General features: G+C 45.2%; 1 protein-coding gene and 1 non-coding gene across 2 annotated transcripts; one reads left to right on the forward strand and one right to left on the reverse strand.

Moving 5' to 3' along the window:
• Window positions 1–6,559: 6,559 nt before the first annotated feature.
• TRNAQ-CUG (transfer RNA glutamine (anticodon CUG)) lies at window positions 6,560–6,631 on the reverse strand. Its single transcript has one exon. It is a non-coding gene; the product is annotated as a tRNA-Gln (tRNA).
• Window positions 6,632–6,861: 230 nt separating this feature from the next.
• On the forward strand, window positions 6,862–26,197 carry RAB11A (RAB11A, member RAS oncogene family). Its single transcript, XM_075764004.1, has 5 exons — window positions 6,862–7,044; window positions 15,114–15,309; window positions 16,261–16,454; window positions 17,453–17,533; window positions 24,483–26,197. The coding sequence occupies exons 1-5, from the start codon at window positions 7,005–7,007 to the stop codon at window positions 24,620–24,622; spliced, it is 651 nt and encodes a 216-aa protein (XP_075620119.1). The 5' UTR covers window positions 6,862–7,004; the 3' UTR covers window positions 24,623–26,197.
• The last annotated feature ends 1,103 nt before the right edge of the window (window positions 26,198–27,300 follow it).

Raw genomic sequence — 27,300 nt, forward strand, 5'->3', positions numbered from 1 at the left:
AGAGTGCGTTTTAAACCAGCCAGAACTCTTGATCAGTCCGACCTCCGTAAAACGTGCTGTGCTCCAAACATCCTGCACATCTTGCTCACTGCACAGCTGGCTACTGAGAAAAATCTTGTCCCAGAAGGTTTGCTCAAGCACACGAAACACATTTTTAGTGTCCCAAAGGTGTGCGTACTCACAGAGCTGAGAGTGCAACCTGTCTGAGAGCAGCTTTCCAGAGAAAGGAGCAGGAAAGAGGCAATGGGTGATGAGATTAGCCCCCACGGAAGGAGACTCCTGCTTGGAATATCAACACGTCTTTTCAGTCTCTCTCATTGTGACTGTTTGTGCTTTTATCAAATTTTCAGTTTGCTTCTTAAGCTACGGGACCAGATGGCTGCCATGCATAATGCACTGAATCATGGCAAGGCTTGAGGTATTTGTTATGTATAACAGCAAACACATGCGCAGGACCAGGTTAAACTCTTTCACAGTCAGCATATGGTACATACTGCATATGGATGGTACTACAGTAGGTATCTATATATACATACAGTCGGAAGACTGGAGTATCTTTTCTTCTTGCAGGTTGTCAGGAAAATGACTGTCATACCTTCAACACAAATAGCAAGAAATAGAGGCAGTGCAGCAACACATGGCACAGGACAGATGCTCGGCGCTTCCCGGGATGCGCAGTGCCTGATGGCAAGGACTCCTGATGGGCCAAGGACAGGAGGCTCCTGTTCCCCCTCTGATTTCCCCTTGCAGCTTGTGATTAAGCTGGTGCTGACACCTTGCCCGGTGTCTGTTTGCAGAGCTAGTAGCTGTGGGCAGTACTTCTGGCCATGAAGCACCTAGTGAAAAGGAAATAACCTCATTGTTTGAGAGCATCTTCTTTGCCTCTGGCATTTTTTAAATAGAAAACAAATGTAATTTTCTCCTCGCTTGCCTCATGTAGATCTGGGGTAAATTCAAGATGTGGCACCCCTATGAAACTAGAGTGAAGGAGAGGGGGGTTTGCAAATGCAACAATCACTGCTCGGCGGAGGGTAAGGCTGTAAGGTTTATACAGAAGGGGATTTGTGCTTCAGTAACAAGACCATAAAAATCACCCTGTAGTCGTCCCTCACTGATAGACTGCAAATACCCCTTTGGAGCACCGAAAGACACTGAAATAATGAAAAATGGTTTTTAGATATCTAGGAAACGGCTGTTTCAGAGAAGTCTAGATTGCCATGCTGGGACGCAGTGCAAGTAACCGATCCCAAGGCGGCTGAGGGATGTCCCAAATAGCACGACTTGATATGGTCTGAGTGCTCTGCGTTATGCAACGAAGGAGCAGCCAAACAGCTGGCTGCTTTCTGATGGCCACGCTCCACCCCAAGCATTTGCTGGGATGAGAAAATTATCCTTTGGCTATTTTTCAGCCTGCTTTTCTTAGTCTGTATTTGACATGCCCTCTGTGTTCGGAGTGACAGGACACCTCGTGAGCAGGCGGGAGCGCTGGCCAGCAGCAGGACACCCATCAGGGAACTGGAACAGCGACCAGGAATGTCAAACTTGCAGCCTGTGCAGAGCGGCTCTGATGAAGGTTAACGCGTGTTGCCACCACCTTTGAGGTCAGCGTTGGGCTCACTTTAGCAGTCCTATAAATAGATGCCCAAGGTTGACTTAGAAGAGGATTTGGCTTTGATGGATCTTGTTTAGCATTCCCAAGAGAGGAAGGCAGATTCTTTTCCTTTTTCTCTTCCAGCCTCTAAACTTGAGTCGGTCTCCGTGGGAAACATTAATGACATCTGCCAAAAGAGCTGCTGCCGTGAGCCAGATGTCCTGCTGTGTCACGCAAACCATACGTACATGTTTCTTCAACCTGCAAACCTGGGCTTAATTCCACTAAAGACTCAAACTAATTCCTCCCTGGCAAAACTAGGGAAAAAAACCCCAAACCAACCTTGAGCCTAATTGCTTGAAAACAGTAGGACACCTAGTGGATTTATGGGGAATATCGTTGGGATTATGAGCAACATTTTGTCATTTTCTTGGCAAAACCAACTATGAGCATATTTATAGAGGAATCATTGAAATATCAGGGTTTCTATTTAATAAATTAATCTTGTTATAGCTGTTACAGCCTCCAGTTTGCCTGAAGAAGTTATTGCAGCCTATAAAAACCCAATGAGTATTGTTTGAATGACTTGGGAAAAAAAAAAATAATTATAGGGAACTGGATCGTTCCCAAAGTCTGGGAACAGGAGGAAGGATATTCTGCCAGATCAAAGCCATCCCAGTTCTTCCATCTGACAGCTCTCTAATGATCTTAATGAGCAAAGTTTTATAATCTCAGCCTGGCTCCCTGGATAATTGTGCAGCTTCATGACAAGCATCGCCACGCTGAGCGCAGCCAGCCAGCTCCATTGGTTGTTTCAGCAGTGAATGAATTGGCCGCAGAAATCAAACTGCCTTCTTCATTCTCCAGGGCTGATCTTTTGAATCCAAATTAGAAGGTGACGGCACATGTGATGATGCTTGCGCTGCTGTCGTCGACATTGTAATTGGTTGGTAGCGACACTCCTATTAAATGCACCAACATCAGGCAGATTTTGGCCCTAGATAGGGAGTAAAACCCTGTGGCAGGGTGTAGTAAGAGGAAGAGGATCTTGCTAATATGTCTCTGGAGGCAGCAGACACAGACAAGGAGATGTGTGTCAAGTCCAAAATGGATGCAGGAAATTGATGGCTTAATCTTGACAGTCATCACAAGAAACACCAAGTCATCGAGTCTGTTGCATTCGACTCCTGTTCTGAAAGCATGCTGAAAACTTTCCTTTCTTTCTGCTTACCATAATATTGTCGTAGCGAAAAAATGTCTCCAGAAGACGGTTAATTTTTCTAGAGCTGCTCCCTTCTCACTCTTTCTCCAGTGCCGCAGAGATCCCTAGAGAACAGCAAAACCAGGATGAGGTTTGATTTTAGATAGGTCCCCATTCAGATCCTGCTCCTTTTTTATTCCAACTCCAGGGTTAGAAAAGAAAAGGCTGATATAGAAAATAAATAATTTTGAAAGGGTCCATTTCTTCTTATATATTCTTTTCTTCTTAGGGCTCTAGATCTAGAAAAAGAACATAGCAGATGCTGGAATTCAAGTGAGTTATCAACAGAAAAATTCCTATCGACTCCATGCATTTTCATTACTCCTACCTCTGTCATGGAACTACCTGAAAAACAGAACTCCTTCTACATCATGGGCCCTTTAAGTTGGCCCAGGGTTTTAAAAAGAGACTTTTTTTTTTATTTATTTCAGTGGGTGGATTTTATACTTGAAGGCTTTTTTTCTGATTGACATGTCAAGCTGGGGGTAGTGAGTGCTTAGAGTATGCTTTTCTCTAATTTAGCAGCTGGATTGGAAAGCTTGAATTATCTCTGCATAATTGCAATGATTCATGGATTGTTAGAAAATTGCAAAGTATTGATTGGATTTCCCCCTCAGGAAATATTTCTCCTCTGATAAAACAGAGTAGGTTCTGGGGCTTTGCTTTTGTCCTTTCCGCCTTCTGCCCTGGGGAAGCCAGTGGCTCCTTTCATCTGGGAAACAGGAATTTGGGTCAACAGCCATTCAAGGACAGTTTTGAATTACTGTGATTTCCAATTCCAAATCTTTCCCTGAGCTTCACAAAGTGCGAACAGGGAATTCAGAGCCAGAAAAGCTGGGACCAGCAGCAGATACTGTCCATCCTTGTGCCACATTCTTCTATTTCCATGTCAAATCCAACTGGTGGATCCTGCAAAGAGACCTTGACCTTGCTGCGGGAACGCTACAACCATCAAAGACGGTGGCAAAATTTCTCCTTTATTAAGCCAGGATTTCTCTCAGGGTCTCAGGAGTGGGTGGCGGGAGGGAAGTGGGAGAATGAAGTGAGAACTGGGCGCAGGGAGAGCCTGATGCACAGCGCCTGGGGCTGAGCAGCTCGGAGCTGATAGCTCTGACACACATCTGCACGTTAATGGTGCCGCCGAGGCAAAAGCTGAGGCCTTTTTGGCAGCTGCTGTATGAATTTCCAGAACAGAACCATAAATACGCAGTTATGAGTGTGACCTCTGCTTCTTTTCTTCGCTAAATTGAACATCCAAGGGCCAGCTGAGTATCATTCCTTGTCTCTGCTCCACTTGCTTGGAACGTGCTGCCTGCGCAAATGGCCGTGCCTAAGTACAAACTGAAGAATTACGAGCGCGCGCTAATTCAAGGTTTGCAATGAATCTAGTGTTCCCGCACGGATGACACTAATGGCAATTAATGCAGCAGCAATGCCAGCGCTGAATGACTATTCTCACATTAAAAGCTGTCAGTCCCAGAGCACACAGTCTCTGTTATTTCAGGCCTGACCTCTGCTTTTTGGCCATGTTTCATGGACACGGGAGGTGTCCCAGGCTATCCTGTAACTACAGCAGCACGCTCCAGGAGGGGACACAGAGAAAGAGCAGAGCAGCCAAAAACAGCCTGCGTCGACAGCGACAGTTCCTGAGAGTTTGTACATTCTCATCCGGGGCTTGCCTGAACAGGAACAAAATTAACCCAGGACTGAACATAATATAAGATTTTAATTTTTGGAGTTCCTTGCTAGTCCAACACTATCCTCATGCCCTGCTCTCTGTTGACTCCTCTTTGGATGCAAAATTCGTTCTGCTGTTTCAGGTTTGTCTCTCTATGCTGTGAAGAACCTGATTATAAATGATCCAATGTGTTTGAATGGGCTTGGCTAGAAATAACCCCTGCTGCTGCTCAAATACATGGCAATCTGCAGAAATTTTCACGTTACAACGCACGATTGGTAAAAATGCCTCTGCTTCGTAACGTCTTGTTGAAGTTTAACAAGTGATAGTGGTACAGCAATGTAGGGACTGTGATTTTTAGCTCAGCCAGAAAAAGCATTGTCCTCACTTTATGCCCCAAAGTCTTGTGTAGGACGAGCTAGTTCCAGATGAGGAACATCTGCAATTTGGTGCAAGAGGAAGTAATTCTTATGCCTATGAAAAATGTAAATAAAGGGTGTTTCCAGGCTCCCAAACAAAATTCAAAACACAAAAAGGAGAACAACTCTTACAGGAGGATAACTAAAAATACTTCATCTGTGTTATTTTAATTTTTTTTTTAGAACTAATACCATTTCTGGAGGATGAAACCAGGCCTGAGAAACATCAAGTGAAAATTAATATTTTTTTAAAAACAGAGTTCAGTGGACAACTGCAAATAGGATGTGAGATGGAAACCTTAACTACAGAGTTATAAATATACTCCAGCCTCTACACAGACAAGTATCCATTATCAATTTTAATGCAGCAGGATTGAGAAGGATGGCGGGAGCAGGATGAGCATTTTCAGTCGCAAGATTTTGGGTGTTCTGCATTTGTCTGCAGATAAAAAGGATGAATCCAACGCAGACTCCTACAGACCTCGCCGCTACGCTGCCGGAGAGCTTTCTGCTCCTGTGAGGTCTGGCCTTGCAACGCCCTTACGGAACTGCACGTGCAATTATTCCCACGGGACACATGGAATGCGATCCTGGGGATGCTCAGTGGGGTTTTTGCACCTGCGAGAAGCATAACCTGCCAGGCCACGCTGGAGGCCGGCAGCAGGACGTGGGGCGAGCCCAGACCCCAGACCCCGATGCTCCGACCTCACCCGTGTGCTCCTGGAGAGCCTCCGCCAGCAGCTCTGCGCTCCTGTGGCGTGACACACCGTGGTCACACGTCACGTATCTTTGTTATTAGTGCTTTGTTTTCTCCGCTCAGAAGCTCTGAGGTAGCGTGAACTATTTATTTTTAAATGCAGAGAATCACGTTGTTATCGTCCCAGCAGACGATAACTGATGCACAGCGTTGCCGCCGATGCCTGGGGGTTACTTTCCACGCACAGAAATGATAACACAGCCGCCTGCTGCAGAGATGGCGAACGTACTGCTGCTGCTAACGGCAAGCTGGTGCAAAAAGAGCAGTTTTAAGGGCTTTGCTTTAATTGTCTGGACACAAGTGCTATTTTTATCCTTTTCTATTTAGATGTCAAGCCTGCGCCAAGGGAAGCCGATGACAAAGCCGGTGTCTCCCACGGCACGGGGCGGATGAGGGGGACCAGCTTTGGGAAGGGAGAAGCGGGGTGGGCAGCGGCGTGGCGGTGGGGAGGGGGCCCGCGCTCGTGGCCTCTTGGCACCTTGTGAGCTGGACGTTGGCATCTCTGCCACCGCCACCACGAGCTCCGTTGGCGTCGCACGCCCCTCTCGGCCTGGTTTGCAGGATGGATCTGTGAGATCTGGGGGACTTTCTGCCAACCCGCCCAAACCGCAGTGGGGTCATGGGCAGCTCTGGGGTGGAAGCCATCGCCTGTCCGTGCAGATGGGACGAGGGCACCTTCCACTGCAGCTGGGGATGGGGCTGGTGAGCACCGGCCAAGAGAAGAGGTGAGGTGTGGCTGGTACACCTCTGTGTGTGAGGGAGGCCGAGGGGGAGCGAGGCGCATCTCTGGCCATTATTTCGGCAGAAAAGGTCGGGAAAAGAAAAAAAAAAAAAGAGGAAAATGAAAAGTTTCAGGTTCCACCGAGATTTGAACTCGGATCGCTGGATTCAGAGTCCAGAGTGCTAACCATTACACCATGGAACCGCTCTGCCAACACCCCCTCCCGGCCGCTACTAGTCCCTTCCCTGCCGTCCCCCGCGCTCCCACCGCCCCCTGTTCCTGCAGCCGTGACCGCCGGGTGGGAGACGCGGGGGTGTCCGGGTGGGAGACGCGGAAGCTCCTGTGCGGCCCTGACCATCCGCCCCGCCCCGCCCCCGGCACCGTCCCTTTAAGGCCGGGGTGGGCGGGGCGGCCGAGTCTACCCCGGAAGGAGTTGGCACCGCTGCCGCGCTGCCCCGGAAGCACCTGTCCGTGGGCGGGCAGAGCGCGGAGGGCGGAAGCGCTGCGGCGGCTGCAGGGAGGGGTCCGGCTCCCGCTCCCAGTCCTCGGCCTCCGCCGCGCCTTGGCGCACCCCACCATGGGCACCCGCGACGACGAGTACGACTATCTCTTCAAAGGTAAGGGCCGCGCCGTCCCGTCCCCGTGGCAACCGGAGGGGTCACCTTCCTGAGGGGGTCCTGGCCTTGGCGGCGGGGTGAGGGAGCGGCCTCCTCAGGGCGCGACCCTCCGGTGGGGGCTCCGCTCCCCGCCGCCTCAGCCGGCCCCCGCCTCGCCGCCGCTTCCCTTGTAGCCCCAGGGAAGAGACCCGGTGGGTGGGGAGAGGTCCCCGCCCCGAGCAGGCCGCCTCGGAGCGCTGCGGGGCGGGGAGGGGACTCCGGCCAGCCCCGTGTGGGCTTTGCCTGTGCAGGAGGGGGGCTGCGCTTCCCCCTGCTCGGATGTTTCTGGAGCTTGATGGCCGGGGGTGCGTTGGGCGTCGCTGCCTGCCGCGGAGCGCTGCGGGAGCTGGTCGCGCCCTCACCCCAAAGTGTCAGATTTGGGCTGGTTTCCCTAGTGGTGACCTGGCGTGTCTTGGGCAAGGCTTCTGCTCCGTGAACAGGCTGAGGCGACGGCCAGCCTGCTGGGATGGCGAGCAAAGATCATTGGTGAGGATGCCCAAGGTTGATAAGGACTACTTCCTTTTCCAGCTATTAAATAGGACTGTAAAGTAAATGAGTTATATGCTCAGGGCTGGTAAATGATGCAGCTAATTTAGTATTATTTGCTGCCTTCTATATTCTTAGCCTTTCACGAGGGGTGAATGTGACTGCGGTTTTGCACCAGTGATCTCGCATCCTGGCCTGGCACCTCATAGGGCACCCAGCAGAGAAGGGCAGGAATATCTTGTTTTCCAGGACTGATGCCCCCCCAGTCTCCCACACAGCAGCAATTTGAGTTAAAATGTTGCAGGTTGTAGTTAAGTACTCAGTTTTCACTCCCCACAGAGTTAAATATCAGCCTGCTGTAAAGGTTCACAAAGCATGCTGTGAAACATCTACAGAAATGCTGATGTTTTGAAGTGAACTATCCAATTTTTTAAATCCTACTACAAAAGCAAGAAAAGCGTTGTAAAAAATAGTTGTTTCTTGCTATATGGTATTGTAAACTTGAATTTAGGATTTAGAGCATTGCTTGTTACGTTGTGATGATGAGAGACCCAGTGCTTGTCATGAAACTTAGGTAAAGGAAAACATCAGCATTTTTCTTCTGTACCCTTAAGCTCCTGTGATAACTTTGAGGAATTACAGGGTTTTTGTGGCTTGTTTTATCTAATTGCCGTGTAGAAATTGGCATTATTTCTAACTAGAAATCAGTCATCTATACCATTATTAAGATCAAATCAGGAAGTCCCAAGAAGGGCCTCTTTTCTCAGCCCGCAGCGTTGGCAAGGGCCTTGCTGACCACCAGTTTAATCGCATCGAGCAATCTTATTGTAGGTACTTACGTTTACAAGTTATCAAAAACTATTGCATTACTCTTACTTGTTCATACCATTCTGTCAGTATGCTTATAATTAATGTTTTAGCTGTGAAGGCCTGGGAATATCAGTGACGCAGAGTTTTTTGGGAGAAATCCTGTCTTTTATTAGACCTGCTTCTTTATATAATTGCAAAATAATTAAGTTGGGATCCAGTTATATAGAAAAGTTTAAAGCTAGTTTGATTGATTCTGCCTCCTAAAACTTTATCTGTTTAGACTAGTTTATAGAAGCTGTTGGGAGCACAAGGAATGGTATGAAAATAGTGGTGAGAAGATGGGCAATTCAGGTTTTGCAAAGCTAAAGTAGACTGCAGGAAGTTGATGCAATGTCACATAACTGGGATTAATGTGGCAGCTGAAATAACATAACAAATGCAGAGTAATACAAATCGTGGAAACTTTTGTAACTTCCCAAAGGTGATGGTGGTTCTAAACAAGCTGTCACTGCTCTGGAATGCTCTTGAAATTATTGTGAGTAGGTCTCTGAAATGAATGTCTCATTACCAGGCACCGGTCAAAAAGGCAAGAGGTAGGTAAAAACTCTTGGAAAAGGAAATGAGAACTCAGGGGGAACGTTAAGCCCGTGTTTGAATCTGAGACATGAGCATCTTGGGGATTGAGGGGAAATGTAGGCAGGAGGGGCATACACATTTTGAAAGGGATATTATAGAATAAAAAAAGATGAAGCACATCAAAATAATCAGAACAGAGACCTAATGGATTCATATCCCTTATACTGAAGGGATGTATAACTTTATCCAAATTAAAACAATGAGGGATATGGCCAAATAGGCAAAGTACTGTTTGTTGTAATTTTTCTGGATATCTGTAGTGCTTCTTTAATGGAGCAGCAGGTGAAAACAAAAGCGCGTAAAGTCTCACAGAATGTGTACGCAAATTTTGGAGTGGTGCATTGCCATAAATACTGTAAATGGGTTTGAAAGACTGCATGAATTTATAGAGGGGGAAAAAAATGTCTGTTGGGGTGTTTCAGTGTGATTCCAATGGCAAGTCTGAAGGCATTGCTTGTTTGAAGATGCAAGGGCTTGCTAGGACAAAGATTAGCGTGTTTGTTCTGTTACACGTAATGTTTTTCAGACATCAGTTCTTGACAGTCAGACTGGGTGTTGGTCTGTAAGGACACTTAATCCAGTAGGACAGTTCTTCTGGGTTTATGAACTTGAAGGGACATGGTAGGTTGGTGGGACTGAGTTCAGAGTTTGATGTGGTTTAAAAAAATTGGGTGATATTCTCTAGGCTAGCTGTGTTTTACTACTCGAGTTAAACTGTGAGACCTCTGGTTTTGTACTGTCAGTCACTGACAGCAGCTGTACGCCGGTCTGGCTGACTTTGCTGGTGGGTATAAGCTGAGCCCACCTATGCTGCTGTACAATTAAGTCACAGCACCTGTTACAAAATACTCCTCTCCTGACTCTTTTGCATCACTTCAGCATATGCTAAAGCCTAAAAAAGACAATTTCTAGTAAATTCTTCTTAACCAGTTACATATCTTTGTATTCTTCCATACTTTATGGCTTGAGAGCAGCGCCTGCTGTTCCCAGCACTGCACCTGGGGAAACACAAGATCTGTGGAGTCCAGTTTGTAGAAATCTTGCTCTAATTTTAATGGGAGGAAAAAAGTAATGGTGATATAAGGATATTACTTTATTACTTAATAAATTAAGTCTGGCTTAAATGCAGGAACTTTTTACTCTTTTTGATTAAAGTGATGTACCTGCAGTAGATGAGTAGCTATCTTCTACAAGTGAGGGTTACTTTGATGCCTTCGGTGTTTTCCATGGACAAAGCCTGAGAGGATTATGTCTGCTCCTTGACCATCTGGAACTCTGTATTTGGGGTCAGACTTCTCATTTCTGAATGTGGACTTGACTTGCAGTGACATTCAGCTTATTGTTAGGAAAAACTCCGGTTCTATCTGCTTCCTACTTTGCATCACGTTCATTTCTCCAACTTTTCCCTTTTGATATTGAGGAAATGCTCTGAAACTAAGCAGAGCTGTTGGTTTGGGCTTTAGAAAACCTATTTTTCTTTGTGTGTTTTGTTTAGAGAAATTTGTAAGGAAAAGTGGTTGCGCGACACCTATTGCTTCTTACAATGCCCTGTGCCTTCACTGCATTAGATCTGGAGGTACTTTTGTGCAGTAATAAACATTTCGGCTTAGCCTTTTTCCTATGGAGGCATTTGGAGGCCCAGTTCTGCGTTCTGTATACTATGTACAGGTAACAAACGACCCCTACCCAAAAGTGCTTTTGAGATATCAGTTCTCTGCGTGACAGGAAAGGAGTGAATAAAACCGGGCACAGGTAAGGAAGGAGATTGATACAAGACATGATCATGATAGGTTTATCACCTGCTATCTACAAGGTGTAGAATCAGGTCATCTTATTCATATGTCCTTTAAACTCCAACTGAAGTCGGCAGGAAGAGGTGTTAGTTAGCAGGTTCTTCTGGGGATCATGAAGATGTGTCCAGGCTCTTTATTTATATGCCTCTTAATAGCAGAGCCCCATGCAGAGACAAGTGTTTTCAGACACTGTAATCCCTTAGTGCTGGTGTACTTGTTTTAAATTGTGGAATATGCAACTTGTGTGATAACTTTTACCATAGACAGTACAAGCTAGTGGTGCTAGACTTTCTGTTTTCAACCTGATTAGGTTGTCAATAACATATTTCATGAGATAATTAAAGTATTTTCTGAAAATTTAAATTAAGTTAGAGGTTTAACAGAAATAAAAATTGGGTGAGTGAACTGGAATGTTGGTGAAAAATTAATAATCCTTTCTTGATGTAGTTCTCTAAATTGCTTTTCATGTAACTTAGGAAATTGAATTCTTATTTTGGTCTTCTACAGAAATAAAACTGGAATTACAGAATTAAATTTATACAGTAGCCTGGACTTCACACTCTTTTTTTTTTTTTCCTTCTTTTCTCCTCTCCACCAAATGCTTGTCTTAAACCTTTGGGGTGGTAAATGCTGTAGATAGTCAAATGCATTGATTTAAACCACATGGTTGCAAGTATTGAGCTGGCACATCACTAAGTCAGTAAGAATGATCTGCCTAGTAGTCACCTGGGGCAGGGAGATCACTTTCATGACTTTCAGGATTTGTTGATACAAATCTCCCCTGATAGCAAAAGCTCTCTAAGGTGCTGCTCCGTAAGGGAAGTGCTGGTCCAAACAAAGTTATTGATGGAGGTTTTTAAGAATAGATCTTGTGGCTGAACTTGCATAAATGTTTTCTCCAGATGTTCCTCCTTCCAGTGCTGATGTAGTAAAGGAATTTGCTGATGAAATGAAGGTGGGTGGAACAGCAGAAAGTCGGAGTGTGGCACTGGAAGGGCAGCGTGCTGTTGAGGACTGCTGTCCTCCAAATGGAGCGGGATTCGGAATGTAAGGTTTTACACCTGGGGCCTCATAGGAATTTGGTAAAGAGCTTGCCAACTAAAAGCTAGAACAGTTAGGTCTGACCACAGGCAGGCTGAGCCATCAAGGTGATATGGTCAGGAAAAGATAATTCCAGCTCAAGGAGAGCCTAGTAGAGACAGAAATACTAAAGTCCGTGTATGCATCACAGGGAGATCCTGCCTAGAATGATGTGTGCGGTTCTCACTGTATGGAAAAGAAAATGAAAAACTCCTAGGGAAGATGTGTGGGGAAATGAACAGTGTGTTTATAAAGAAACATTTGAGAGGTTGGCTTATTTAGTTAGTAGAACAAAACTGAGAGAAGATGTGGTTGCTTTCTGTAAGTACCCCAGCATAAACACCACTGGGAGAAGAAACTAATAAGCTAATGGACAATGCTGGCACATGAACACCACCATCAGCTGACCGCTAATTTCTTCTGAAAATTAGAAAGCAATTTCTACCCATTAGGAGTCAGTTTCTGGAAGAAAAGCCTGATAAAAGTGTGTGTGCAGGAGCAATTAGCTTTACCATGGAACTAGATAGTGTCACTTCCCTTGCAGAAACTGTTTGCCTGGGATGACTGTCCCCTGCAATGGGAGCTGGCCATCCACGGTCATTCCTACTGTATTTCTATGCTAAGAATATACTACAGGGGAACGTTTTGTACTATAAAGTATCAAAATGAGGTGATTTGATGAGGAAAGCAAAATTAAACTTAATAATACAGTCTGAGTGGCTGTTAAAACTGTTTCAGTTCATAATTGTATTCAAAGAGTGATACTTGTTCAGACTGGCAGAAATGCAGAAAGTGTGAGGAGTTTTAGGCGCCTGCTGACATTGCAAGCTGTTCTTGTGTCCGTGTTCAAGAGGAGCTGCAGTGGCCCAATTAAGTAGAGGAAATAGCTGACTTCAAGGAGGAAAGTCTAATATTTTCACATTTTAAGTGGGACATATTAATCTGGTGCTGGAAAGCATTCAGAACATAAGCAGCATGCGATTCAGACAAGGTAAGGAAAAAAACCTGGCAGAGGAATTAAAATGCTCGGTCTGTTGTTAAATGACTTGAAGCTGTGCTCTGAAATATGTACTGAACAACAAAAGTATGTTTCAGAGGAGTACTTAAACAGGTATATGATGTATGCTGTTGGGAAGAGGAAATTATGTGTGTAGATTGATTTCCTTGTTTAGAGAAGTCTTCGGCCGCTGCCAAAGCTAATGCTGGGTGATAGCAGGACTGAGGTGTGTGAAGGGAGTTGATGACTTTTGCCTCCTAGGAACTCGTTTGTAGCACGTCCCAGTGAATACAAATATGAAGTCATCTAAAACTGTGGCCTAAACCTGCCAAAATAGTATTGAAGAGCTTATTTGCCAGTGAAAGAGGAAAGCTATGGCCGTTTGCCAGGTGGCGATGATGCAATTGGGTGCCCTGTCCCCTGCACTAAGTTTATTACGGGTTACCATCGTCTGTGCCAGCAAAGCTGTTCAGCTGTGTCAGGGCAACCGATGCCGAACAGTGCTGACCTGTCACGTAGGAAAGCAGAATCCTGTTTGCATTCAGCATACCTACTTGCCACCTACCTGCGCTTGTGATCTTCGTAAACAGAAGTGGTTAACAGCCACTCTGCTTTATGCAACTTCTGTAGCTTGGCTGGCTGCGCGCTGAGTCAGCTGGCAGAGGAAGCTGAAAAGATGTTTATTTTGATGAAGTATTCTCTACAAGGCCATGTTCGAAGCTAGCATTTGCTGCTGTTTTCATTTTATGAAGGGTGGTTAAAAGGTGCTGCTCTGCCCTTGCAGTCAGAGAAAATCCCATTTGTCAGGATTGTTTTGCATTATTTAAATAGAAGATGGTGTTCAGAGGGCTGCTGTGTGGTGCAGCAGCAGATGGGAGTATTTGCGCTGCTAGACTAAGACTCAGTGGGGGGTTTCCGATGTGATTGAGTGTGTTTGGTGCACTCACTCCTCTGTTGTACCACACAATCTTTAACACTGTCTTGCAGTGTCTTAACTGTTAAAGGATATATGTTACTGAGCAAGTATTTCTGGTTGGGTTTTTTTCCCCTTCAAAACAAGCATAGCCACAACACTTTTTTTTTGGTCACCTGAGCGTGCACTCTTTTGCTTTGACTGGCCTTGATTCACTGCTGAACTTTAAGGTTATTAGCCACTCTTCTCAAGGATCTTACTCATCCCCTTCTTCCTCCATTTCCTTCTGTTTCCAGTTTGGTACCTTATCTTCGTTAAGGGCATAAGATCATCCTGAGAGGCTCCTATTGGTGCGACTCAGGGTTGTGTACATGTTTCATCTGGTGGCCTGCATCTTGGTAGCGAGTTTTAAGTTACATTTAAACTTGCACCTTTCAACTCAGCATTACAGGATATTGCAGCAAATCCTCGTGACGCTTTTCTTCTTGTAGGAACTGGACTTCAAACCTTCTGTCAATCTCTTGTCAAGCATAGCTGAATCCTTCCAATTAGTTTGCTTGGCACTGGTGCTGTGATGAGTCAGGCTGAGCCAGGGAAGGGGGAGTGGGTGGCAGTTCTAATTCCAAGGCCCCACGATATCCTGGCAGTGGTTTAGAGCGGTTTAAGGCTCTGGCCTAAAATGGCCAGGAGTCACAGCAGCAGTGAGGGACTGTGGAAGGGCAGAGTGCTGTGGCTCAGCTAACACTTTTAAACAGTCCATCGGGGTGATGGTGGCCCTGTGGGGTTTTTTGTTTGGTTTGTTCACATTTTTTTCTGCCCCAGTGGGGAACCTCTCTTCTGCAAAGGTGTGAAGAGTGTAAAATAAAATGCAGGCAGAGCCTGCTGCCTGCCCTGCGTTTTGGACTACAGCAAAACAGGTATCAGTTGTGTGGTGTGGGGTTTTTGTTTTGTTTGGGGTTTGGTTGTTTGGGTTTTTTTTTAATTTTAGTGTTGTTACAAGGATGTGAAATCCAAACTGTCCCTGACTTTCACAGCAACAGCTGTGTATATTCTTCCTGGAGGTGGAATGTTCTTCCATGTTGGGCAAAGATGACTGAAATGTAAGAAGTCGAGTCTAATGTCTGTTCGAAATGCCGGTGAATGTGGCAGCTCTGGTTCTCTAGAAATATTAAGACTTGAACAGTAGGCTTGTGACAAGGGTGGTGGTTTTGCCATTCTTTCCCTTCGTGCTTCATCCGGGAAAATAAATGTTTATTGATTGTCAATGTATTATCTACATCTGGAATCTGATTCTCGTATCATTTTTGTCTTGTAGTTGTACTTATTGGAGACTCTGGTGTAGGCAAGAGTAACCTTTTGTCTCGATTCACTCGCAATGAATTTAACTTGGAAAGCAAAAGCACCATTGGAGTAGAGTTTGCAACAAGAAGCATTCAAGTTGATGGGAAGACAATAAAGGCTCAGATATGGGACACAGCAGGGCAGGAGCGATACCGAGCTATAACATCAGCGTAAGTGATAGCTTATATGGCTGAAGAGAAACTTCTGCTGAGGAGGGTAATTTTGGGCTGTTCCGATTCCTCAGAAACTGCAAACAGGGGATGTTTGTTTTTTGTCGTGTAATATCCACAACCTATGGGGGAAGGAAGCTTAAATATCAAGTTTCTGGGCTGAATAATATAGTGTGTCCCTGCGCAAACTGATTTAATTCTCAGTGTTCTTGTTATATGTAACTGGAGGCATTTCAAGCCTAGAATTCCAGAGCTTTGAGAGACTCATTTAAATGCAAGCAATTGATAAAGTAATATCTGTGTTCATGGAGGTTTAACAGTGGTAACCTAAAAAAAGAAGCCCTACCGTAGCAGTAAGGAAAGACTGCTCACTTTGCTTATTTAATTTGAAAAAACAGCATAGCGAAAGCTGGGTTTAAGTAAAGCTGGAGGTAATTGTGGGGTGGGAGAATGCAGCCTGTTTCTTTTTGAATGCATTACTGTGCCTCCCTCTGGTCTCAAAGGAGACCAGCTGTGGCCTTTTGTAAAGGGAATAGATCAGGTTGACATTTTTATGATCCAGTGACTCATTCTAAAGTCTGTCACTATGGGCTGTGCCCATACTGCACCCACAGTGATGGGTGGGGGTGACTTTTCAGGACTGGATCAGAGGTTGAAGGTGACAGTAGCTCCCCACAGATTTCCAGAGCTTCATTTTTGGGATGCAGAGTTCTCCCCACAAGCATGGGGTTTGGCTTACCCCCTAGACTGAGCTGTCCTGCCTGCTCTGGTGGCCCTATAGCACAACCCCAGTCTGGATGCTCTACTTCACTGCTCCAAGACCCATGTAGCTTGCTTTTGGGTATTTTTTGTACAGCTGTCTTAGAGCTATTTCCCATTATTGCACTGTACCTTGCCACTTCTAATCATGGTGTTCCCTGTTGGTTCTCTAACATGTCTCTTCACCCACAGGTACTATCGTGGAGCTGTAGGGGCATTATTGGTGTATGACATTGCGAAGCACCTTACTTACGAGAATGTAGAGCGATGGTTGAAAGAGCTGAGAGATCATGCTGACAGCAATATTGTAATCATGCTTGTGGGAAACAAGAGTGACTTGCGCCACCTGAGAGCAGTTCCTACAGATGAGGCCAGAGCTTTTGCAGGTTGGTGAACTCAAAATAATTTACTAATGCTAACTGTCTGGGGATCTGCCTACCTGGTCTTGGATACACGAGTGTGCTGGTAGGAGGAAAAAGAGTGCTGCTGGTGAGGTTCCTCAGTGTCGTATACTCGTATTTGCCCCTTTTTAATTCAGTCAAAAAGGAAGCCTTATAGAATATGCATGCTGATGTGGTTTCAAGAATCGGCCAGAGGCATTGAAGATTTTAAACCAGGTTTATGCTCTTGCCTATGTACTGCTTTTCTTGCAGAAACTGTGCCTATGGCTTTAGGTTTGAGTTTTTTGTGTGGTGGTAACTTTGCGCCTGTGTATTGCTGCCTTTGTACTGACTGATCTGGAGCCCTATGCAGATGCCTGTGGCTGAACAGACTTTCATTAAACTGGCTTTCTGACTCTTCTTACATAATTAAGATCTGTGAAAAATAATTCTAGTTTCTGTAAATCTTGCCTTGTTTTAGGTCAAATTTCTTTCATCCAGGAGTGTAGGTGGGTTTCTTACGTTAAGGTGTGCTGTAGCTGCATTTGCAGAGTTTATGGCCAGTGAGGATCCCTGCCTGCAGGGGCAGGACTGTCATTCCCCTGATGGGGCTAGCCCTGTTCAATAAGCTGCAGTGACATACTAGCAGATGGGAGGTGGAAAAATTTGATGAGGTTAAAGAAAATCCAGGAAGCTTCCTCATGCAATTCTTGAAAGCGCAACAAATTCTCACTTACTTTGAGGCACATCTTCCTGCATCACTGCAACGCAGCACTGAACTGATCCCTGTGCTTGAGGATCAGTGTAAATTCTAATGTTAGTGTTGGGTAGTGTTGCTTTCAGATCACGTAAGGGGGGGAAAAACCCACAACTTTTTATACTTTCTCTTGATACATGTGCATCTCATCAGGAACACCACAAATATAATCTGGTACAGAAGTTCTTCCCGATGGGAAACAGATATGTGATGTACCCCTCTAATTATAGTATTTCTGTCCACACAGAGAAGAATGGTTTGTCATTTATCGAGACATCTGCTTTAGACTCTACAAATGTGGAAGCAGCTTTCCAGACTATTCTGACAGGTGAGTCATCTAGTGCTTTGTGTTTCGAGGGGGAAGGGCAGAAGGCTGCTCAGATATGATGCAGATAGGCATTTCTTTGCCTATAAAGCATTTAAAATTTTGCTGTTTAATCATTCTTTACAGCCGTAAGATTTGGAGTCCAGTTTCGAAGTGTAACAGTTGAAAGGCCAGCCTTGGATTCAGGAATGAATCCTTTTCACTTTGATCTGCCCTGGATTTCTAGTCAGCCTAGTTTATGTTTCAGTTTCCCATGTGTGTATGGTGTAGGGAGTGCCCACAGGAGAGAATTGTCTCATGCAAGCATCAAGTTAGAACAGCCATTGTTTATCAGAGGAGAAGTTAATCTCGCTTGTTTCCATTTTTAATGGTGACCATAGCAGTTGCCAAGAGAAAAGGGATGAAAGAGTAAAGATCCTTCTTTTGAACAGTACTGGTAGTCTGAGACATAGTGACTCCTGAGCTGCAGGGTAGTCCCTGTCATTGCATTTAATAGTCCTGGCTGGACCTTCAGCCTCTGTAACATGTGATGGCAGTGAGTGCTGTGGTTTTTATGCTCTCTGGATAAAGTACTTCTTTTTTTTTTTAAAAACCCTTTTTTAGATAGGCAAAACTTGTTAAGGGTCTGAGACATTCAACTCCGACTATGGGGGGGACACCTTAACTTAACCATGGCTTATAAAGGATAGGGTAGGAATTTATAAATTGGTGTGGAAATCATTAGCTGTCATGGGACTTCTGTATTGCTGTGTACCCCATCAGCTGTAGCCAGGACATAGTAGGACAACAGAGGCGCATGTGGTTTTTGAGCTTTCGTCATTCTCAGCTTTGGCAAACGCCTCTCTAAATCTCTAGTCTGGGTTTTCAAAACATCTGAGAGTCTGCTCTGTTTTGGTATGTCTCTCTGTTCTAGGTGTCCTAGGCAGTCTCTGTTTTCTCAGAGAGTCTCCAAAATGTTTCCTAGTTGCAAATTTAAACTCCTTCCTTCCCACTGTAACATCTGATGTGCTTAGTATGAGCAGCAGCCCCACTTGTAAGCTACGTGTCTCTGTTAATCAGATCTCACTGCTGTGACATTGGCACCTAGTTAGATTTTTTTTTTCTCTTTACCAGCTGATTTAGTCTTTTAAAAGCACCAAAAAGGACTACTTAGCCATACTGGAACATGCAGGTGAGGAGGCAGTTAGAAAGTTATTTACTGTAACAAAAATAAAAATTCTGTACCATTTTCTTGAGGGGTTTGAAATGCTTTATGAACACTCTAGCAGTGGAGACAATTATTAGGCTGCTAGAGTATTATCAGCCTGCGTCCATCTGTTTCTTGTCTTACCCTTAGTTGTAAGAGGCCTCCAATAGGTTGTGGTTCTATTTTTTGTTTTACAGGGGTTCCTAAGCAGTAGTGCTCCTGTCCCTATACTAGCAAAAAAAGGAGTCAGTGTTAGATGACTACCTAGTGCGTAGTAATGCTTGTCATGAGTTTGTTTTCTCTTCAGCCAAACCGTGTGGTTCCCTTTTAACTTCAGTGTTGTCATTTGGTTGTAATTCAACCTTGCACAAATTAAAAAAAAAAAAAAAAAGGAAAAAGAGAGAACTTGTGTTAGTTTATACATTTACGCCCTACATGACTAACTACGAATGCCGTCAGAGGGTGGACGGCTAAGGAGTGGCTGAACATGATGGTATCTGGGATGCTTGTTGGATTTCCTGTTGTTTTCATCTACCTAAAGGCAGTCCTGTCAAAAATGCTGATGAATTTGGGCATGGATTTTTCAGAAGACAGACATCTTTTATTGCTTAGTTGTAACTGCTACAACTCAAGACCTCTTCCTTTATGCACGTGTCTTTGGTAGTCCCTCTCCTCTCAGGAGCACCTAGACTGAACTTTGAGGTCAGATTCTGGCCTAATGTGCTGTGTGTAACGTAGAACAGCCTTGCTGCCTGCGCTTTCAGTTTTCAGAGGGGATCAGGGCTCTCAGATGAAGGCTAGTTAATTAACTTTCATACTTGTTCAGCACCAGTACTAATAGAACAGAACTGGAAATATATCAGACATTGTTTATCCCCTCCCAAGGTGGCTGTCAGGCTGTCATAGCCAATATAAACTGGTCAGCTAATGGCTCTCATGGCCTGTTGGACTGTTCTGTTCTCTAACAGTGGCAGCTGAAGAGGTGGAAAGTTTCCTGCATGCCCCGGGCTTCCACAGAGTGGTGTGACATTCAGATGATATACTGCCGTTGCCATGGGGAAGCAGTTCACCTCTTGGGCACAGGCTAGGCTGCTTCTTTATCTCTCTTCTCATGCTTTCAACAGTACCTTTTATTCCAGAAGTTATTTTGGATTCTAATTTGTGGAGGTTTGATTTTTTTTTTTTTTTCTCTGGTTGAATTTTTCTGTAAGGGAGAGCAGTCTGGCATGGGAGAACAAGTAATTAAAACTTGCCCTGGTGGATTCTGACAGATTGTTGAAGCTGTTGCTTTTCCACAAATGTCAGTGTTCCCTGCATGTTGCTGTGACAGTGTTTTGGGTAAAGAGCTCTTGGGTATGCAGACAGGATCCTTGTTCAGGAGGGCTTGGTTCATCTGTGCTGAAAGAAACCTGCTGATTAGTGGGCATGTGGCTCGCTCCAGACAGGAGCTCCTGTTTCAGGGAGATAAAGATGAAGTAAATAATGCATTAGCAGCAGGTTGGCTCCATCTTGGCTGTGACTGGCATGCTAAGGAGGAATGTTCTGCCAATAAACTTCTCAATAACACTTCACAGCTGGCTTTTTCTGTTAATGATTTGCTTTGAAGGAAAGAGGGGAGCAGTCATCTGAGGAATGTGGCTTTCAGAGTGACCCTGCACAATCATGGGTAGTCTGTACTTGGCAAGCCTGCCTCCAGGCATAGTGCCTGCAGGTGGAATGCTTACTGGCCTTTGAAGAAGGAAGCAGGTAAAGCCAGGCTTTGCCACAGGCTGCGAGCGGAGGTGGCTGACAGAAGAAGAGGCAGGGCATGCTGCTGCACCAGCTCTGCTAGTATTTGCAGCGCTGGGAACTGCGCTGCAGACACATCCCAGGCTGCTCCTGATGCCTTTCACACAGCTGCTTAGATCTCTCCTGAACAGGGTGTCATGACTAAGGTCTGTAGCAAAACTCCTTTCTTCTCCAGCCCTGCTGAAGCTGGTCTGGTTGGGACGGTTTTGGAAATTTGGAAGAGTACTTTCCTTGGAGGCATAGCAGGGTCTGTGTTAAGCTTCTCCACGCCTAGATTCTCAGATTAAGCCACTCCGAATAGATGGCTTTGGGCATGGGAAATAGGACTCCATTATAATTAGTACAGCCTAAGTGAGTCTGTGATCTGCTATTACAGGTGGAAGAAGGGGAAGAAAGCTTTTCTTTCCTCTCCCTATATTATAGAGGATTTTTTGAGGGAGGTATATCTTCAGTCTTGTAGGCTCCCTGTCCTGCTGTGGATTCCAAATGAGGTTTTGGGGACCTTTTCCTTCTGTGGCTTAGAGTAATGGTCCCTCTCCAAATTATTCTGTTGCAAGATGTCTAGACTTCAAGGGCTGATTGTTGTGCACACAAAGCTGCTTTGTATCATCTGGCAAATAAGAGAGACCGGGATTATAATCCTATCCACTCTGAGCAGGATAAAGCTTCCTTAAACTGGAGTCTGCCTCCATTCCCTGCCCAGCTCTGTGCTGTCTCTGTTCCCATACCGCATTCTGCTGCGGTTTCATCTCTAAGGAATCCCATCTCCAAGGAAACAACATCGCAGAGCATTAATGTAAAAAAATCTAGGGATTTCCTATTTTGTTAGCTCTGTACACCTGAAAATGAATGAAACAGTAGTGCAGGCTAAGCAGACAAGGCCTGGACAAGCTCCTCCTAGGCAGCCGTGTCACTTTTTCCCAGCCCTCTTACAGTGCAAGGCCTGTCTCATGCAGTTACCAATTATGCAGTGATGCATTCTGCTGAATGTGCTCTTAATAAGGTCTCATTCAGTTACTGAGCAGAGCATGAAGTGTAGTGTCTTCATTAAAAAGCACATGGCTTCATTAGCCTGGCATTCCTCAGTGCAGCCCAGTTTCAGTGTAGTCTTTGCCGCTGGGCATTTTGCCCCAGTGAGAGCAGTTCTAAGCTCTTCCCACCACCCCTTTCACACCAGCCCAGCTGTGTGTGGGGAAAGAGCGTGCAGCTGTGATCCAGGGAAAGGCTGGTTTTAGCCATTTTGGCTTTCATCTAGGGCAGTACGCTGTGGCTGCACGAAGGTTTGTACTGCAGAGGAGGGAGAAGCATCAGAGAGCAACAAACTCGGGGCTGCTGCGAGTTGATTCAAGCAGCACAGCTGCTAAACATCCTTGCAGGACTGCTGGGGAGGCCGTGGAAGTGGGGATCATGGAAATACGTTCCCGGAGTCAGAAGGGATAGACCCTTTATTGGCAGAGAAATCAATGCTGCTAAGATTGGTTTTAAGGCTTCAGGGCTGTTTACTGAAGATCTTCGCTGTAGGATGAGGGTGTTACGCAGAGGGCACCTTGGTTGCCAGTCCTTGCTTACAGGGGTGGAGGAAGCGTGTGACAGCTTGTGTTACGGACGAGTATGACTTGTTCAGGAAGCTCTCTGGAAAACTGAGAGCAGCTGAAGGTGCTACTAGAGAGTTTCCAGTAAGGAAGGTGGCAAGAGCCTTCTGTTGAATAGGAACAGGCGGCATTCTGCACTGGGATGTAAACTGGCTGTCTACCATGAGCTGGGGCAGGGTAGTGGAGCAGAAAACTTGTCCTGAGGAATGCAGAGCAGATCTCTCCCAGCTGTACTCCTCCCACCTCTGCACCCAGGCCCTCTGCTGAATATTGCTGAGTGGCCTGCCACCGGGCAAAGCTGATCTTTATCTGCAAATTCCCACACAGGGTTGCAGGTGGCTTTAAAGATCTGGTTTCATGGGATTCACTTAACTTGGGAAGTTGTTTGTGTAGGACTTGCAAAGAAGAGTGAACTTGAGAAAGGGTGAAATCAGAAAATCCTTTTATCTGTGCAGCTCTTGTTTAGTTGCCTCAGTGACTTGATCTGTAACTGAATGCGTATGTAAAATCCATTTTTCTGAACAGTTTATCCCTATCTAAGCCTGAGCTGTCAGTTTGGAGGCCCAACAGGCAGATTCTTTCAAAGTGCCACTTGCAAAGGTCAATGTTACTTCTACAGTCCATAGATCAGCACAGTATCTGCGTGAGAGATTGTTATTTTGCCAGCAGTACCGTGGATGCGCCCCTGCTCTTACTTGTCTTGGGGAGCACTCGGCCTCTGTTTGTATTGGCAGCTTAAATCTGTGCAGGCTTGTTCCATCAAGGGCGAGGTTTTCAAGCCTTGTTTGTCAGGGACCCTTTTTAGCTCCTCAATGCCATCTCTTCCCATTGTCGTAAAAGCTTAGCTGTGTGATGAGCCCTTGGCAGCAAAGAGGACCTCTCTGCCCAAGGCTGCTCAATTTCCAGTACTGAAATGATGTCAGGATGTGCACTAAGCAGCAGCTCATTAAAATTCTGAACAAAGGCTACTCACTAATGACAAATTTCTGGTAGAAAAGACCTATCTTGGTATTGGGGTCAGGCAAGGTGTGTGTTTGGGCAGTCATTATCTAGCTGATAAGAGACTTCAGACCTCCAAAAGAACTTGGACCTTTGTTTTGTTTCGCCAGAGTTGTTTGCGAGATGCGGGGTTTCTTTTCCCCTGCTTTGCTCTGCAGGAGGAGTGCAGTGCAGACACCCTCATCTTCTGCAGCCTGGGCTTATCGGAAACCTTAGGGCAGTGAGCTGGAGCGTGCAAATTGGGTGCGGGCATCAGCTCGCTCCTCTAGGGCTCTGCTGCTTGGCAGTGCTGGTGGATTTGTTGCCAGCACGCTTTTCTGTTGTGCAAAGCAGATGATGTGATGTTGTCATTTCAGGGTCGGCTTTTTCCTGAATTGGAAACATTTTCAAACTCTTGTTAAACTGAGGTTTAGCAAGCTTTTTTTTTGTTTGTTTTAAAAAAAAAACTTTCATGGTTTAAAACGCAAATTTGCAAGCGAGTTCCCCATGTTCTATTTTTGGTATCCTTTATTTCCTTTCTGGGGGTGAAGTGCTACACATGTTTTACTCTTTCTTCTGTGCAGCTGAAGTAAATGCTTTTGTAGCTATTCTGAGTTTATGTACAGCCCATGCCATCAGCCGCTAACAGATCCCAGGAAACCGGGGGAGGCTTTCAGTGCAGGTGAGCAGCATTCCCAACTTGGCAGCAGGCTGGGGAAGGCAGGCACGGGAGTTTAAACCATGCCCTCTGATTTATGCTGGAATTTCTTCATCTGGAGTTCCTATTTCTTCTCTAGTTTTGAAGTTTAGCTACGCTAACGCAGGACATTTTGTAAAGGGTTTGTGTGCTGGTTAAGGGATGGGTCTCCCCTTTTGGACCCCAATATTCAACAGTTTCTGACAATTTAAAACCACTTGGATGATAGACAAGCTATTGTACGTGATAGGTGTGCTGAGAGAGAAGAAATTGCCCTTGCAGTCCTATCAGAGACAGAAATGTTGAGTGGTTCTTCTTAATCCTGCTGCTGTCTGCGGATCCATCAGCAAACTCACAAGCACTGTCCTCAGAACCTTAGGAACTATCAGAAGGAATTGATGGGGTACATAGTTTCTGATTCCTAGCAAAAAAAAATTGGTGAATTCTGTCCATCTACTAACTCTTATCCCAAGGGGAGTAAAACAGTTGTTTAAAAATTAATTTATTTTGCAAAAAATACAAATATTTTATTTTCTGAATGTAGAAAGCATCGCAGTTAAACGTCCTGTGAACACTTCTGTGCATTACCTATATATTTCCAAAACTATGGGAAATCTTTATATATTTTCTGCCTGCTTTCCCCCAGGCTGAACTTTTCTGATGGTGTATTGCTGGGGTACGCGTAATGACTAGCTCTTTCTCATCTTCTAGAGATCTACCGTATTGTTTCCCAGAAGCAAATGTCCGACAGACGTGAAAACGATATGTCTCCAAGCAACAATGTGGTTCCCATTCACGTCCCTCCAACCACTGAAAACAAACCAAAGATGCAGTGCTGTCAGAATATATAGAATTGTTCATTCTTTCCTAAAAGGCTGTGTATATTCCCCAGGTCCAAGATTTAAATATATTTGTAATTCTTGTGGTTTCTTTCTTGTGTTTAGTTACTGCTTATTCCTTCTGAATTTCTCCATGTCTTAAACACTTTGATTTTGGTGTTTATAAATCTATTGCTTCTATGTGGCTGCAGTATTTTCCCAACACCGACTTGTCGGTTTTGGTTCAGTAAATTGTTTGGAACTGAACTGATCTTTCCAACATGATGCCCGCTAGTCAGAGCACGGACACCTTTAGTGAGCACTTGAAGACGTTATTCTGCTCCTCGCAAAACAATTACTGTCAGGTTAACTAGGAAAATGTCTCTGGGCAGGATAATATTTCCTTGTCTTAAGGTGTTGTATACTGCATCTAAAGCTTGATGAAATGCCCGTTGCTCTGAAGTGCAATTTTAATGTAAGTTAAATGTTTTTTGGCTACATCTTCAGATTGTCAAGTTGAGGATTTTGTTATAGAATATTATGGGGGAGAAAAGAATTTCTTGCGAACAAGCAGCAGAGTTCTTGCTACCTGTGAATGAGCTTTTGTGGTTTGGCACCTGCTGCAGCGGAGGTTGTGATGGGAAGCCGGCCGGCGAGAAGCCGGCAGGACTCCATATGAGGTGCCTCTAGCGAAGAAAGCAAAAGCACGAGCTGCGTAACAATGAAGGGTCACTCTAACGCTGGAACTTGCAGTGTGTTTTTGTGCTGCCTGAGACTTGGCTTCCACAGTGCTGGTGGTATCAGGGTTTGAGGGTGCCGTTTTTCTTTCGTGGTACACAGACTTGAAAGGTGTTGTCACGTACTATGTATCACACTTACTAATACATGCCACGTATATTAATATATTCAGATGCTTGGGTTGATGAATCAATAACTTCCACAAGCTGGTCCTAGTTTTCAGCTCTGTTTCATCTGGTATTTTTAAATTATTCCAGTGGTTTGGTATATATTCCTTTAACAAAAACATCTGGAGTAATTTTCTTACTGGCTGCCTTCTTTCTGTGGTCTGTCGCTCCGTACAAATCATCTGTTCGATTAGCTTGTTCAGGGATACATGAACTGTGCCTTGTGTCACTGCACTCTGAAACCACTGCATATCCCAAACACGTCATTAATATTGAGATTTGGGGGCTACGGCACTGAGTTTCTACAGTATTTAAAAAGAACTGTTTGTTGTATAAATGCCTGCGGTTATTTATACAATTACAGGGAAGTAATTGATCGTAGGAAACATTTCTCAAACTCTGATATGACCCACTTGGGACATCCAAATCTGGGTAGGCACTACCAGCTGCGTTTCGTACCCAACCTTTCTGTCTTGCGGTGCTCATGATGTGTAAGGCACACGGAAGGCATTGCTGTAGTCGGTCACTTGGTTTTTTTAAATCCATTTCTCCTCCTAGTATTAGTTCTGAAGATGCTATTTTGATCTGTTTGTAAATTACTTTGTATTTTATGCATGTATTGTACCTTGATTCATTATTTTTTTAAATTGATTTAAAATATATTCATCCATGATTCTAATAAAGAATTACAGGGGACGACTCAGTATGGTGTTGGGTGCGCTTCTTGGGAAAACTGGGGTCTGCCCTGAAGGCTTTTACTTACTGGAAGCTTCTTGGCTTCTTGGAGCAGGCTGTGAGAAGATGCCGAAGTGGAAATACTCCCGGAAAAGAACTGAAAGGGTCAAGTAATGCAGTTGCCACCTTCACTCAGACCAGGCCTTCAGCTTTTTGGGCCTGCTGCAGTTCATAGTTGTGACAGTTTGGTAGCTTCAGGAAGCTTTTACGCACTGAATGGCTTTTACAAACCTGTTTTTTTCCCCACATTGCCACCAGTAGGAAAAGCTTGTGGGGTGACCGCCTTCTCCAGCAAGTAGCTCCAGCTTTTTCATCCCAGCTTGGTGCGCAGGAGCCAGACTGCCCGCGAGGGCTGTGCATGGTGTCCTTGCTGCAGGCAGCAGTCGCCCGCAGGGCACGAGGGACAGCACGGCGGGGGGAAAAAAGTCAATTTAGGGCCTTTCAGTACTGCAGGAGAAGCTGAGGGGGTGCAAGACTGGGCCCTGGCTTCCTGCGGGAGCTGGGGAGCTGTTCTCACAGCACTTTCTCTGGCCAGACTGGAGCATATTTTGGAATTAACCAAATTACCGGGGCAGCCAAGTTCTAAATTTGTCAACTGGAAATGCAGGATGAGTTTCACTTCGCTTCCTTTTCCGATTCACGTAAGCAGGCAGCTTGACTCAGCTCTCACGTCAGCTTTGGATTTCGCATGGGTTTGTGCAAGGCGCTTTCTTCTGCAGCGACAGCAAACGGGACGAAGCCCGTGGGAGCACAAATCGCTGCCGGGGGCCGAGGCCGCCCCTGCCCTACGCGGAGTTTGCGTGTGTGCACGTGCTTCTTCCTTCGCCTCGCAGCAAACAGGGCTGTGCTTGTGTCCTGGGCAGCTGTGAAATGGCTGCGTGTGCTGTTAGACAAACAATTCTCTTTGGATTTTTTTTTTTTTTCCCCACCAGAACTTTAGTAATCATAAAACAAGCCTTAGAAATGCTGTGCAAAACCGGATTCTGTACTTAGGAACTGCTGCAACACGGAACACAATTTTCATGCAATAGTTTGTAAAGCCTTCACAAGGCATCGACTTTGAAAGCGACA

Source organism: Balearica regulorum, chromosome 12 (genome assembly GCF_011004875.1).
Source record: "Balearica regulorum gibbericeps isolate bBalReg1 chromosome 12, bBalReg1.pri, whole genome shotgun sequence".
Taxonomy (NCBI): domain Eukaryota; kingdom Metazoa; phylum Chordata; class Aves; order Gruiformes; family Gruidae; genus Balearica; species Balearica regulorum.

Excerpts from the sequence above, each read along its gene's own strand:
- RAB11A (XM_075764004.1), top strand. The coding sequence starts at position 7,005 with ATGGGCACCCGCGACGACGAGTACGACTATCTCTTCAAAG. Across the intron at positions 15,310-16,260 it reads TACCGAGCTATAACATCAGC|GTACTATCGTGGAGCTGTAG; the intron begins GTAAGTGATAGC and ends CTTCACCCACAG. Across the intron at positions 16,455-17,452 it reads TGAGGCCAGAGCTTTTGCAG|AGAAGAATGGTTTGTCATTT; the intron begins GTTGGTGAACTC and ends CTGTCCACACAG.